The sequence below is a fragment of the Panulirus ornatus genome, chromosome 48, assembly GCF_036320965.1.
Source record: "Panulirus ornatus isolate Po-2019 chromosome 48, ASM3632096v1, whole genome shotgun sequence".
NCBI lineage: Eukaryota > Metazoa > Arthropoda > Malacostraca > Decapoda > Palinuridae > Panulirus > Panulirus ornatus.
In genome coordinates, this window is record NC_092271.1 from 26,366,921 (window position 1) to 26,380,966 (window position 14,046).

Consider the following 14,046-nt stretch of genomic DNA (forward strand, 5'->3'; position numbering starts at 1 on the left):
CACCAGGAGCAGTTACAAGGATGAAGAATCAATGCAGCGGAGGTAAGGTAGCGGAGGCAGCGGAGGTAAGGTAGCGAAGGTAGCTGAGGCAGCGGAGGTAGTGGAGGTAGTGGAGGCATTGGAGGTAGCGGAGGTAGTGGAGGCATTGGAGGTAGCGGAGGTAGTGGAGGCATTGGAGGTAGCGGAGGTAGGGAGCAGACGCTACCGTAACGGTTTTAACTGTCGCGTCGCCCAAAGAGATCCGGCCTATTGGTCCCTGGAGGAGGGAAAGACCGCACGCCCTACTGCCATTACTGCAACTACCTACTACTCCTGACGCTGCTCTCTCTCTCTCTCTCTCTCTCTCTCTCTCTCTCTCTCTCTCTCTCTCTCTCTCTCTCCCTGAGGTGGAGGGAAGGAAGAGAGTGGTGAAGAGGTGGAAGGGGGGGTGGAGGGGGGTGTTACTGGACGGCCACATGAAAGAATAACGAATGAAGGAAACGAAGGAGTCCTATCGAGATGCTACACTCCTGTGGACCTTGCATTTCTGTTAGTTATCCAACCCTCTGCCTCTGTGGGAGGGGCTTAGACAATATTACTAACACCTCAATAAATGATCAATGTCGAGCTAAACCTTATCTCCCCAACATGACCGCTGCTGTTGCAGGGCGAAAAAAAAAAAAATTAGGCTTTTTCTTGGATGCTGGAACCCCTGGTGTCCATGACGCACTCTACAACTTTCCAAAGTGGCACAACACCACATACTTCGGGCTGGAGACACTCTTATCCAGTGGTTCTTAACCTTCTCCGACTGATGTACTCACTAGACAAAGAGTAAGATATTGCGTACGCTTCTCCGTGGTGAATCATTAGAATTAGAAATTATTTCACCTTCATATCTTGCCAAAACAAGTCGCTGCTTAAACAAAACATCCCAGTGGCCATACACTTTCCGTTCCTCGAAATGTATCCCACGCACCACCTTATGAGCCCTCACGTATCCTCCAAGGGGTTCACGGACCCCAGGTAGGGAACCGCTGTAGTATTTAACCCCTTCTTGTTTCGTCTATTCCTTCACTCTCTTTCCTTCCCCTCTCTGTGCCGCCTCACGCGTTCACAGTACTACTGTACCTGTCTGTTGTGGTTCCCTGATCTCCTCTGTTTCGATTTCTGTTACTCCTTTGGTCACGTCCGCTGTACTATCATGTCTCACATCGCATTACTTGTCTATATCTACCGTTATCTCCTACACCACTGTTGTCTATACAAGAGGATACATCGTATAGTGCTTTCTATACAGATACAGCATATACCAACAACATCAACAATATATTCATAAAGGTATTCACAAGACCAGGTATACAGGACACAGCATCGCCAGCACGAGATGTACAACATGAACACTTGCTACACACAAAAGATGTGTACATCATCAACACCAATAAACACAGCAGAGAATACACAAGCACTTACTGTACACACCAGAGGCTGACTCCCTCACTCACGTACCTGGAAAGAAAGAAAGAAAATAGGTTAATATAATAAAGACCAGAATGTAAAGAACCGGCGCTACAGCTCCAACCCCAAACACAACCCTAACCCTGCATCACCAGTGCCCCTCCAACACACACAACCCTAACCCTGCATCACCAGTGCCCCCCCAACACACAACCCTAACCCTGCATCACAAGCCCCCCTCCAACACACACAACCCTAACCCTGCATCACCAGTGCCCCCAGATACAACCCCAGCCCTGCACCACCTCTTGAATATACAACTACTGCGGAACAATTAACTAATTGACCAGCAGGGAATATGTGAAGAGAAAAAAAATCCGAGCGAGGCTGTCACCTTGAAGCCAGTCCCCAACACACACACACACACACACACACACACACACGTAATCCAACTTAACCCACGCCACACAGGACAAATCCCAGACAGGTTCCGGATACACGATCAAGAAATGGATAAAAAAAAGGGGGAGGATGGCGTCCGACTCCATGGCTATATATTTCTATTACTCTTCTTACCGTGCCCTTTCAATAGCCTTATATTAATCAAGTTGCTTTTCCATCAGATGCATCGGCTTTGTCTTGCTACACCTTGGAGAAACAGAGAAAAGGTGCAAAATCCATCCACAATATCGCCCACGAAATCACTCCACAAAACTGCGACTCTGCAACACACGTCGACGTCGAAGCACAAATCAAAACTCGTCCAAATCAAAACTTGTGGGTTGTGTTGTTTATGCACATGTGGAGATAAACCCGCTGAGTTCTGGGAAATGCCACAAGAATGAGGAAAACTGTCCCCAACTGCATGTATTTTTCTCGACAGTTTCCGGCGACCGAGAACGACGACCACGGCTGTCAAAGACTCCTTTTTGGTCTTCCCAAGACCCGGGGTCCCTACGCAGGGCCTCCATCCCTTCCTGTCTACCACCACTTCTGTCTACTCGCTCACACACACACACACACACACACACACAGACACAGACGCACACCGTTTCAGACGACCACACAAATATCCCTGCAGCTCCCTGCCTATTTCCAAACCATATTTCTTTGCTCAGACTCGTACATTACCAATTTAGCCTCTGACTGAACTTCCAATTGCGGGTTTAAAAAACGCAACGTACCTGTTGAAATTTCATTCAGGACGAAACAATCGTCAACCAAACAATTGCCCCTTTGTTGAACCATCGTTAGAGTTCAGAAGATATTAATCCTACGCTATCGATTCAACATCACAGTCATCACGGACATCAATATAAATTAACTATCAAACGTTACTTTATCATAGCCATCAATATACATTAGCTATAAAAGCGTTAGCTCATTATATATATATATATATGTATATATATATATATATATATATATATATATATATATATATATATATATATATATATATATAAAAACTATTAAACGGTGTGTCACTGTTCAGTATCAATGTATAAACATCAATATACATTAATCATTAAACATTATTTACTATGGTTATTCATCACTTTCAGCTATCTATCGTTACACCAATTAAAACATGGTCATGTATTCACGGAAATGAAGCCATTAAAGCTGCTTATGGATTGTGTTTAAACAGCCATATGTATGTGTGTGTGTGTGTGTGTGTGTGTATACCGTGGTGACACAACCAATCTGGAGGCAATCCTGTGATTCCGGGAGAGAGAGAGAGAGAGAGAGAGAGAGAGAGAGAGAGAGAGAGAGAGAGAGAGAGAGAGAGAGAGAGAGAGAGAGAGAGATTCTACCTTACCTTCTCTCTATAAGCACCCACACCCTCTACCCCTGATCGCACTCATTCCCTCCCGACGCACTTACCATCGCTCGTAAGACACACACACACACACACACACACACACACACTGTCTCTTCTCCTCCACCACCTGAGTCTGACGCAACAATTCCTCTCTGTCTCAACATGAACAGCTCCCTCTAAGTAACTCTTCCTTGAGGGTCAGGTGGGAGGCCAGTTCATCATATACAAGGGTCGTGTTGTCGCTCTCGTCGAGGATCGTACCGTAGTTCTTAAGGGTAGTTCCGTCGTGGTCTGGGGTCGTACCGTCGTGGTCAAAGGTCGTCCCGTCGTGGTCAGGGGTCGTACCGTCGTGGTCAAGGATCGTATTGTCGTTCTCAAGAACTTAACATTACCTTGTCACTCCGTGTTAATGTTAACGGAAAACAAACAAACAAGCAAACGAGGTCAGGTCGCCATCTTGTTAGAAAAATAAGAAAATAAGTAATAGTGTGACGTAGTGACCAGCAGAGCAATTTGTGGTGTAGTTAAGAAGCGATGAGGCACACAAATATCCAGGAGGCACACACACACACACACACACACACACACACACACACACACACGTGTGCGAACAGCACTCCACATATAAGGTCGAACACATCCTCTCCATCACGGATGAACTGTTCAGCACAGATGAACTTTCTTCGATAGTCACCTGACCAGGACTCCCAGCATCACGAAGGCACGACTCAACTGCCATCTGTGGAAGGTCGTGGTGTTGTTGTTGTTGTTCCAAGACACACTACACATCACGGGGATCACAAGTATGCTTACTGGACGGTGTCATTAACGGACCACCGACGCAGCAATGAGGGGGAAACATATATGGGGTTTTTAGACGTGGAAACGGGACGGAACTGTGTACCGGGAGACATTAAGCGTCACCGTTCCTCTTCTGCCCCTGTCATTCCTCCCTCCCTGCCTCTCGAGTTTCTCGCATCATCTTTGCCTCGCTGGTGATCATATCTCTTCCCCGGCTCCTAGTTCGCCAAAGTGGGTCTCCCTCATCACAGACTCAGTCCGCGTCCCGTCTGCCGCAGTCTCCCCTCGCCGCGGTTTCTATCACATATTGCCATCTACTCCTCCTCCTCCTTCCTTCCTTCCCTTCTATTTAGTCTCTCTCTCTCTCTCTCTCTCTCTCTCTCTCTCTCTCTCTCTCTCTCTCTCACATGCTTTCGTGACTTCACTTCTTCCACCATCTCATCAATTCCCTCTTTAATACATAAGGATTTATTAAGGTCACCTGCTGGAGCAAGCTGACCCTTCCACCAACCTTCACCTTCTCAAAATAAAGACCTCATATTCCTCACGATGATGGGACATTTTTCACCCCACATGCGGTGGAAAATCTGGCCTCTTTCTCTCGCCAAACTTCAGTCACCGTTTTCACTGGCTTCTCCTCCGGACCTGCATATTCTCAGTCACTCTGTGTCTCTTTACTGCATAAATAATAAAAAAAAACTAATTTACTATCACTGCTTGTCGTCGAGAATGACAGTTCTACCTCTGGGAAATCAAGCGACGTATTAAACCCCGTTCGCCTTCGTCATATTATATCGAAATATCCGCTTACTCCCTCAGATCTACGTCGTAATCGCTTTTTACTATCAACGGCGCCTTTAAAAAGGGCAGTTCCCTTTGTGGTCGACGATGAGGGGAAACTTTGTGCCCTTTGAATTTTTTCTAAGCCTTGAATGTCTTTGTATCTCGCAAGTCATCCTTTCCTTCCCTTTACCTCCCACAGTTACTGTCTCTCTATCTGCCACGGTTAATGCCTCTATCTCCCACGGTTAATGTCTCTATCTCTACGGTTAATGTCTCTATCTCGCACGGTTAATGCCTCTATCTCCCACGGTTAATTCTCTCTCTCTCTCTCTCTCTCTCTCTCTCTCTCTCTCTCTCTCTCTCTCTCTCTCTCTCTCTCTCTCTCTCCACAGGGCCTCTACCCACCCTGACCTTCTCCGACACCAGCCATCATCAGGCAACTGTTCATTATCTCTCTCATCGTTCTTTACCGCGGCCCTCACGGCAAACCTTTTCTGCCATTTCTCTCTCTCTCTCTCTCTCTCTCTCTCTCACACACACACACACACACACCCACTTCAAGGCCTTCCTGGCGACGCCAATGTACACAACGACAAACATTCCTCACTCAAACGAAAATGAAAAAAAAAAAAGATATCCTACGGTTCAATATCACAGTGAATAAAAGGTATTTTGCAGTTGTGAAAACCTTCACATATGCACTTAAGCACGAGAAAAACTTTCAGTGACGCAAGAATCACTATTTACTTCTGCTAGATCACACCTAGGTTGTACAGAGTTCATAAACACTGCGACATAATAATGTACACAAGACATTCAGACTCATGTGTCTCGACATCACAATGAAATCAACGAAGAAGAAGACAGTGTAGAACCTCTGTGGCGAAGTGATATGGTGCATACTATTAGTGCATATCACCAGTGCATAACGAGTCCACATCAATGGTGCATAACACGAATGCATACTGCCAGTGCATGACACGAGTGCATACTTCCAGCGCATAACACGAGTGCATATTGCTAGTGCATAACACGAGTGCTTATTACTGGTGCATAACACGAGTGCTTATTACTGGTGCATAACACAAGTATATATATATATATATATATATATATATATATATATATATATATATATATATATATATATATATATATATATATACATTACGAGTGCATACCAATAATGCATACCACAAGTGCATGTTACTGGTGGGGGTGTCAGATACAAACAAGGGGAGGGCGGAGGCCTTACCCATGACCCAGTGTGATGTTTCCAGCTCGGCTCACTGCTTCCAGATTCAGCAACCACACAGGCCTAGCCTCCGGCACTCACAAAAGCTTCCAGTAAAATTCCCTGGAAATTAACCTCCTGAACATGGATTCACCCTCTGAGCACAGCTGTATGGGTCTTAGGGTAAGACAACCTGGCCTTGGACCTCATCCTCTTTAAAGGTTAGGTCAAAGGTCAGGCCATCATATCCTACGGGTCTTATCAACTTGCTCATAACAAATTCTAGCACTTGAAGACAAAAATACTATTTCCAAATGACTTCCAACACGATTCCAGTCCTCAAATACTGGAATATTTCTTCGTAAACACTTTCTTTCCTCTTCTTTTTTTTTTTTACGTTCCAGTGTTCCAGTGTCCTTCACTTGTGCGTCTTACACTCTGGTTCCCACAGCTGATGCCTGGATATTCACCAGCTGCTGCTTGTGTCACTCCGAGTGGTTCTTAAGAGACCAGGGGTGTGGCCACACACACACACACACACACACACAAGGCCTCAGCTACGGAAAACCCAATAAGGTGTGGCTAACACTCATACAGCACTGGGGCCACACACCATCCATACCTAGTGTCGCTCGCTAACACACTAACCACGGCGCTGCACCACACCGTCCCCACCACCTACACGCTCGTCACACTACATACCGGCGACAAGGCCACACCACCTCCAACGCGAGTGTGACTCGCCAAAACCTCTCCACCACGAGGACAGGGGTCACAGTGTCCTCCGTGAGGATCATCACCAACCATACACTCCAGTGATCACCAACACAAAGCCACACCGCTGGTACACTGACCACTGATCACCAGCGACGAACCACACCACTGGTACGCTCCAGACTGGTCACACCACTGAGGAAAACCACCTGGTACACTGAGGACTGGTCCCAACACTGAGGAAAACCACTGGTACACTGAGGACTGGTCACACCACTGAGGAAAACCACTGGTACACTGAGGACTGGTCACAACACTGAGGAAAACCACTGGTACACTGCGGACTGGTCACAACACTGAGGAAAACCACTGGTACACTGAGGACTGGTCACACCACTAAGCCACACCACTGGTACACTGAGGAAAACCACTGTTACACTGAGGACTGGTCACAACACAGAGCCACACCATTGGTACACTGAGGAACACCACTGTTACACTGAGGACTGGTCACACCACTGAGCCACACCACCACCAACACCCCTAGCGGCAGCAAGCAGTTTGTGAGTAGCGTTGTCAACACTCACTTCTCCTGCGGGACGGATCCCTGCGTCGCTTGGTCCTGCCCCTGGGCATGGTCGCCGTCTACTGGCATTACCCTTCCCTAGTAGGTATACCTTCCTCCCCGCCGGCGTCTTCGTCAGCAGCAGGAGAGACACAGCAGGAGTTGCGTGCTGCTGCTGCTGCTGCTGCCTGCAATGACCAAGAGCTGCTGCTGGCTGTGTAAGGCGGGTCGATATGCAGCTCTGTGACTCAGCAAACTCCTCACGCCCTCTTCCCACCCTCCTCCTGACTCTTGTTATACCTCAGCCGGGTTATACTGAGATGGGTTATACCTCAGCTGGGTTATACCTCTGCTTGGTTATACCTCAGCAGGGTTATACAGAGATGGGTTACATAACTCTGCTCAGTTATACGTCGACCGGGTTATACTTCTGTCTGGTTATACATTTGGTGGGTTACGTGGGCTATAGTCAACGGGGGTTATACCTCACGGGGATTAAACTCAAGTGAGTCACACTCACCTCTGTTACACTCTCGACCCGATCACATTCACTTGGAACTAAACCCCAGAAAACTCAGGCTTCACATATCACTGTTACACACACACACACACACACACACACACACACACACACACACATATATATATATATATATATATATATATATATATATATATATTCTCTCGACTATATCGTTCCCCACTTCGCCAAGGTCTCCGTCGGTGCTGCGTGGTAGGACCCTCCTCAGTACGACACGGTTCAGTTTTTCATCACCTGAACATTATCTTATCTCCTTTTATTTTTTATTTCACACGCTCAACCTCTGTCTTTAAGACACTTCTATGGCTTCTTCTTAGATACGGCTCTAACTCCATCTCTGAGGCAGTGCGTTTCTGATACATTACGGGCCTTAATATGCACCTAAATCATTCATCGGTTACTTTCACCCGCTTCCTTACCTCACATAATTACCTTATGAATGAGGAGGAGGAGGAGGAGGAGGAGGTCCTCGAGGCCCGAGTGAAACAGGTGACCCACCGTAAGGTCAACACTTCAAGGTAAACCCATTTTCCCTCTTAATCTTCGGCAGGAGGGTCCTTGGGTCCTCTTCTGCACCGTCTGCTAATCCTGTCGTATATATTTCCCTCCCTCACGACACGTCACAGGTAATGCCTTGTCCTCCTCCTCCTCCTCCTCTTCGTCTATTCAACGATTAAAACATAATTCCACAGGCCAGGTCTCACATGTCAAGATGGTTCTCGCCAGTGGTAACTCAACGTGTGAACAACTAAGCCAGATCACAGGTCATGTTGGGTCACATCATCGTCCGAGCAACGAGAGACAATTCTTCATCTCTCTTTCACTATCAAGTTTCACTCCTTGGCCCATATAGCCGTCTTTTCCTTTCTCCCTCACTCAGACGTACGTGGACTCGTGGCTTTCATGCAGTCCACGAACACACACATACACCCTCTCCAACTCACACGTAACACTCCACAACACGTAACTCACATGACTCGTTCCTTAGTAAAACATATTCTTCTGTGGTGAGCAATACGTGCTCGCCTTACCTCGCCCATAAACCCTGTCACTTGGTGGGAAAAAAAGATAACTTGTAATTCCTCGTAAGCAAGTAAGTAAGTAAGTAAGTAAGTAGTGTGAGACCTGGTCATTCTCAAACTTCACGTTCCTCCGCCGACGCCGCCAGGTGGCAGGTCATCCTCACCCCGCGGGTCAAACGCCACACCAGCGACGGCACCACAGCTGTGGCCAGGGACGGACGCCGCCTCCACCACCACCACACTCCCTCACCTTTAACACAGGACCGTCCGTCCGTCCGTTCCCCAGACTCTTCACCTTTACACATAAATTTACATATCGTGCCACCACTGTCCATGACCAGTCGGTGCCGCTGAGGCTCACCGTGATAATAAGGACGTTGACGACGCCCGTAATGACGGCCATCATCGCTACACACACACACACACACACACACACACAAATATAGTACATACGAACGCGCACTTTTCGTAGAACACACAGTGCCCTACAAAAGCAAGGGTTCGAACCCCGCACCATTTGCAGGATAGCCGAGCGGTTAGCGTACCCAGCAACCACGCAAACGGTGCGGGGTTCGAATCATTGCTGTTGGAGGGCTTTATGTTTTATATATATATATATATATATATATATATATATATATATATATATATATATATATATATATAACACCTACAAAAATAATAACATATCACTTCATTACATTCCAAGTGGTAATTATAAAAAAAGTAATTATGGTGACGAGTGTGTAATTATTCCCATCCATCACACGATGATGATTCTCGGGACTAATTATGATCATCAAAATGATCCCCCCTCCCCCCCCCCCTCTCGGCGGGTGACAGGGGTGTATGACACACTCGGTGACTGAGCAGTAAACGGGCAGGAGGGAGGTCGACACAGACAGAAGGGCAGACAACACGTAGGTCGTTTACGTCTACTCCTCCTTCGTCGTACGACTTGTGTATACAGAAAGAAGGAAAGGAAATGGGAAGGATGGAAGAATACAAACACACACACACGCACACACACACACACACACACACACACCTATCTATCTACCCATCTATCTACGAGCACCATGAACGACAACATTTTGTCATGAGAGAGAGAGAGAGAGAGAGAGAGAGAGAGAGAGAGAGAGAGAGAGAGAGAGAGAGAGAGAGAGAGAGAGAGAGAATGAATCAATACGTACCCAGGTCAGCAGGGAGGCTGTGGTACCTTTCCTGGCACTCCCCTTTGTGTGTGTGTGTGTGTGTGTGTGTGTGTGTGTGTGTGTGTGTGTGTGTGAGGGGAGGGAGGGATCGTCACCAACACGGTCATCCATGTCTTGAGTTGCTTGCACTTATGGTGTGTGCAAGCTCCTCTCTTGTCCCCACCCGTGAGTGATATCTTTAACATCAAGGTGCAGATAACGTATCATTTACCTGATATCCTACATCAAATCATTGGATAAATATTCTAAATCATATATATATATATATATATATATATATATATATATATATATATATATATATATATATATATATATATATATATATATATATATATACTTTTTTTTTTCTTTTTTTCCTGGTCAAATGAGGGTAGTTTGTCAACACCAAGTGTGATGGTTTGACTAAGTGGTTCTGTGTGTCTGAACGACCTCTCATCTACCATGACCTCCTGTGAACTCCCATGACCTCCCCAGCTCCTACGACCTGCCATGAGCGTTGCATAAGCTACCATGACCACCTACAACACCCACCTAAAGCCACATTCAACCCATGTACACAAAACATTTAGTTCCTCTGCTATCTTCTCCACCGTAACACCTATAACACATTCCCTTTATCATATACCTCCCCACAACTGTTATGATACAACAACCACCTCTCTCTCTCCCTCTCCTCATAACTCCTGCACTAACAGTTCCCGCCCCCCCTCTCTCACAACAAAGACCTCTATCTCTCTCTCTCTCTCTCGCTCACTTACCCACACACTCACTCCGCACCCACCAGTTCTCCAGCCTCTCACAGGCAACATCTCATTGACGCACTTCCCAAAGGTAACAATTTATACGGTCCCATAATGAACGTCTTTCCTCCTACAGACAATACCTTCTCGCTGCCACAGATCACCACATCAGTCTCTGTGGTTCTCACCTCAAGACCCTAACATTACTTCTGCAGGAGGAGGAGGAGGAGGAGGAGGAGGAGGAGTAAGGCGACGGCAGTGGCGCCACACACCACACCTCACCACGCCACGGGCGACCCTCCCTCCCTCCCTCGTCTTCGGGCCCTAACTCAACCGTAAACACCATTACCGCCATCTTCGGTTCGGTTCCCCCTCCTCAAGAAGGAGTATAGAGCTCTGGCGACCGCAGCCGCACGCGAGACAGAGGACAGAACTTCTCCGTCGATCGCATTTTAACTTAACCGAGCGCCCGTCAATGCCTTCCCCTATGAACAAGTGCGCTAGATGATAATTTAACCAAAAACTAACTAACCTCTGGACTCTGTTAACTCTGGTTAATGCCTCCTGATCAGGTCAGGAGACGAGGAAAGTAACCCTACCATACCTCTCTGCGGAGGAGCCTATGCTCTGGCCGTCTCGCTAGGGAGGGCGTCCCCGGGCAGGGCAGGGGCAGCGAGCTGGGCGGGAGACGCCCATGCGGCTGTTCTCAACACCAGGAGAGATGCAGTTCTGTTAAGGCTACCGTGAGGAGAAGGGCGTGAGCGGTGCGGGAAAGACGATGTGTTGAGAGAGAGAGAGAGAGAGAGAGAGAGAGAGAGAGAGAGAGAGAGAGAGAGAGAAGGGGAGAAGAGCAATTCAGGTGAAAGTGCTGCCAGCCTTTCTGAACCATTACTGTCGCGTACCTCTGGAGGCTGACACACACACACACACAGGCTGAAGGGGACCTGTCACAGCATCGTGCGTGACGAGCGTTATCTTTCGTTACTCGCTGTACCTAACAGCGCCGCGCCCTAATGATGTGTACGCGCACCACCAGTCGCCTCACCATCCTCAGTTAACCTACCATCACAAACTCCTTTCCAGCCTCCATTACCAGGGATGATTCCCATCTCCGGAGGGCGGGTGGTGGATCACACCACTACACATACACACACACGTAAAACTTCAGTGGAAATTGTGTTCTTGCGAGCTGAGGGGGTCCCCAACCCTAGCCACGTAGGCGGGTGGACGGACCAACACCCTGAAGAAGACTCAGGCAACCCTGGTCTACTCATTCCCTCATCGAGAATCGTGAGGCTGCCTTGAAGGACCAGGACCAGATAGGAATGTGAGGTGTGAGGTAGAGGGGGATGGGTAGTACCTCGCGATGAAGGGGTTGTTGTGAGGGAGTTTCCTCACACTGGGTGGGAGGCTATCTCATGTTTACAAAACAAACGGGATCTACGAGGAATCAGGTATATTTCTGGCCGCAGTGTGTGTTTCCAGGAACGCCAAACCCTTTCATTATTGATGCATTTTCTGCGAACGGTTCCCCAGTATCAAAGGGTGAAGCTGTCAACGATTCCACTTGGTGACGGGTGGTAGTAGCGACGTGTTACCGTGGACCTAACACTCCTCACTTCATGGTGACGGGTGGTAGTAACGCTGTGTTACCGTGGATCTAACACTCCCCTCCTCACGGTGACGGGTGGTTATGCTGCGTTACCGTGGACCTAACACTCTTGTCTTCAACATGGTAACGGGTGGTAATGCTGTGTTACCGTAGACAAAACACACTTTGTCTTCATCATACGACACGACATTTCCTCCCCTTCCACAACCGGTCTGGCTCACGTTAAGCCAACCCATGTAAGCCACAAGTCAATATGGGAAATCAATAACGTTCTCTCAGACCGGAACGTCTCTCTCTCTCTCTCTCTCTCTCTCTCTCTCTCTCTCTCTCTCTCTCTCTCTCTCTCTCTCGTTTCCTCAACTATCACGTCCTACATAATGCTCTTCACTCCATCCATCGGGTTCTAACATCTTACCGCCAAACACGACAGCCACAGTAATATCTAAGTCCACAGCCAGGAATGATAACACTAAACTTGAGTCAACTCGATGGCGATAATCCCAAAAATATCCCCTATCTTTCCTCCTCACAATATCCAGGACCAATACCCTGGGACACCACCCATGTGGGGGCGCGTAGCTCCATGCATCATCCCCAGTAGCTTCGCAGGTGTCCATAGATAACCACAAAGCTATCCAGAGGCCCACGTATGACAATCTCTCTCCCACAGCTAAGTCACCTCGCCAAACGAGGTGACGACACATCACTCTTCGGTTGGGTTCGGCAGTTGGGGAATGCGTCTTATGGAAGGTGATGCTGCAGAAGGTGAAGAGGCCGCTGTTCACTCCCGAAGGCCCACCAGCTGATACGGTAGCTTGGCGGTCTCTCACTACAGGGCAGAACCCCGTTGGTGCTCGGTCGTCTTCTTCGGGAAACTGAGGCCGGGGAATGTAACAGCTGAGGACCGCTCCGAAGTCTACTCCATGTACTCTCCAGGTACATATCAGAAACGTGAGCAGCCCAAACACTGATTCCTTAGGAACGCCTCTCACCACTTTCACCCAGCCTTGAGCAGGCGAGCACAACAACCTAATAATCTCCAACAACGTACGTAAAACTCACCACACCCAGTAACACAATAGCAACCCACAGAACAGAATACAACACTAAGGGAACGGTACAGCTCACGACCTAGCAACACACATACACACACACACACACACACACACACACACACACACTCACACCTTAAGGGGCTCATGTCGTTCCAAAGGGCCACGCTAAACTTTGCTCTTTTTCAACGCCGTCACAATTTTACGGATGGCAGCCCCATTTAATTAAAGAGAAAACCTTCAGGGTCCACATTACGCTCCTTTGAGAAGGCAAGATGAGGAAGGGAATACCACCTTCCTTGTGAACGGGGCGAGGAGGATAGTGAAGCTTCTCTGAAGAGGCAACATGAGAAGAAGGGCTGAGGTGCTTACGTGAAAAGGCTGGAAAAGGAGTGCAGACAAAGCTTTCCCAAGAAGCCATCAGCTCGGCACACGGATTTCCTTGAATAGGTGGAAGGAGGAGGGTAAACAACACCGCAGCTTCAACATACACCTAACCCATG

General features: G+C 47.8%; 1 protein-coding gene across 5 annotated transcripts in view; it reads right to left on the bottom strand.

Annotated features, from left to right (window-relative positions):
- Positions 1–14,046, bottom strand: part of Lrrk (Leucine-rich repeat kinase) — a 330,029-nt gene that overhangs the window by 152,020 nt on the left and 163,963 nt on the right. The window contains exon 1 of one of the 5 annotated variants that reach the window (XM_071690284.1): positions 7,382–7,500. The exons of the other annotated variants lie outside the window; for them this stretch is intronic. Coding sequence (XP_071546385.1) covers positions 7,382–7,430 — 49 coding nt within the window. The 5' untranslated portion in view covers positions 7,431–7,500. Of the gene's footprint in view, positions 1–7,381; positions 7,501–14,046 lie in introns of those variants that run through there. 5 annotated transcript variants of the gene reach the window in all.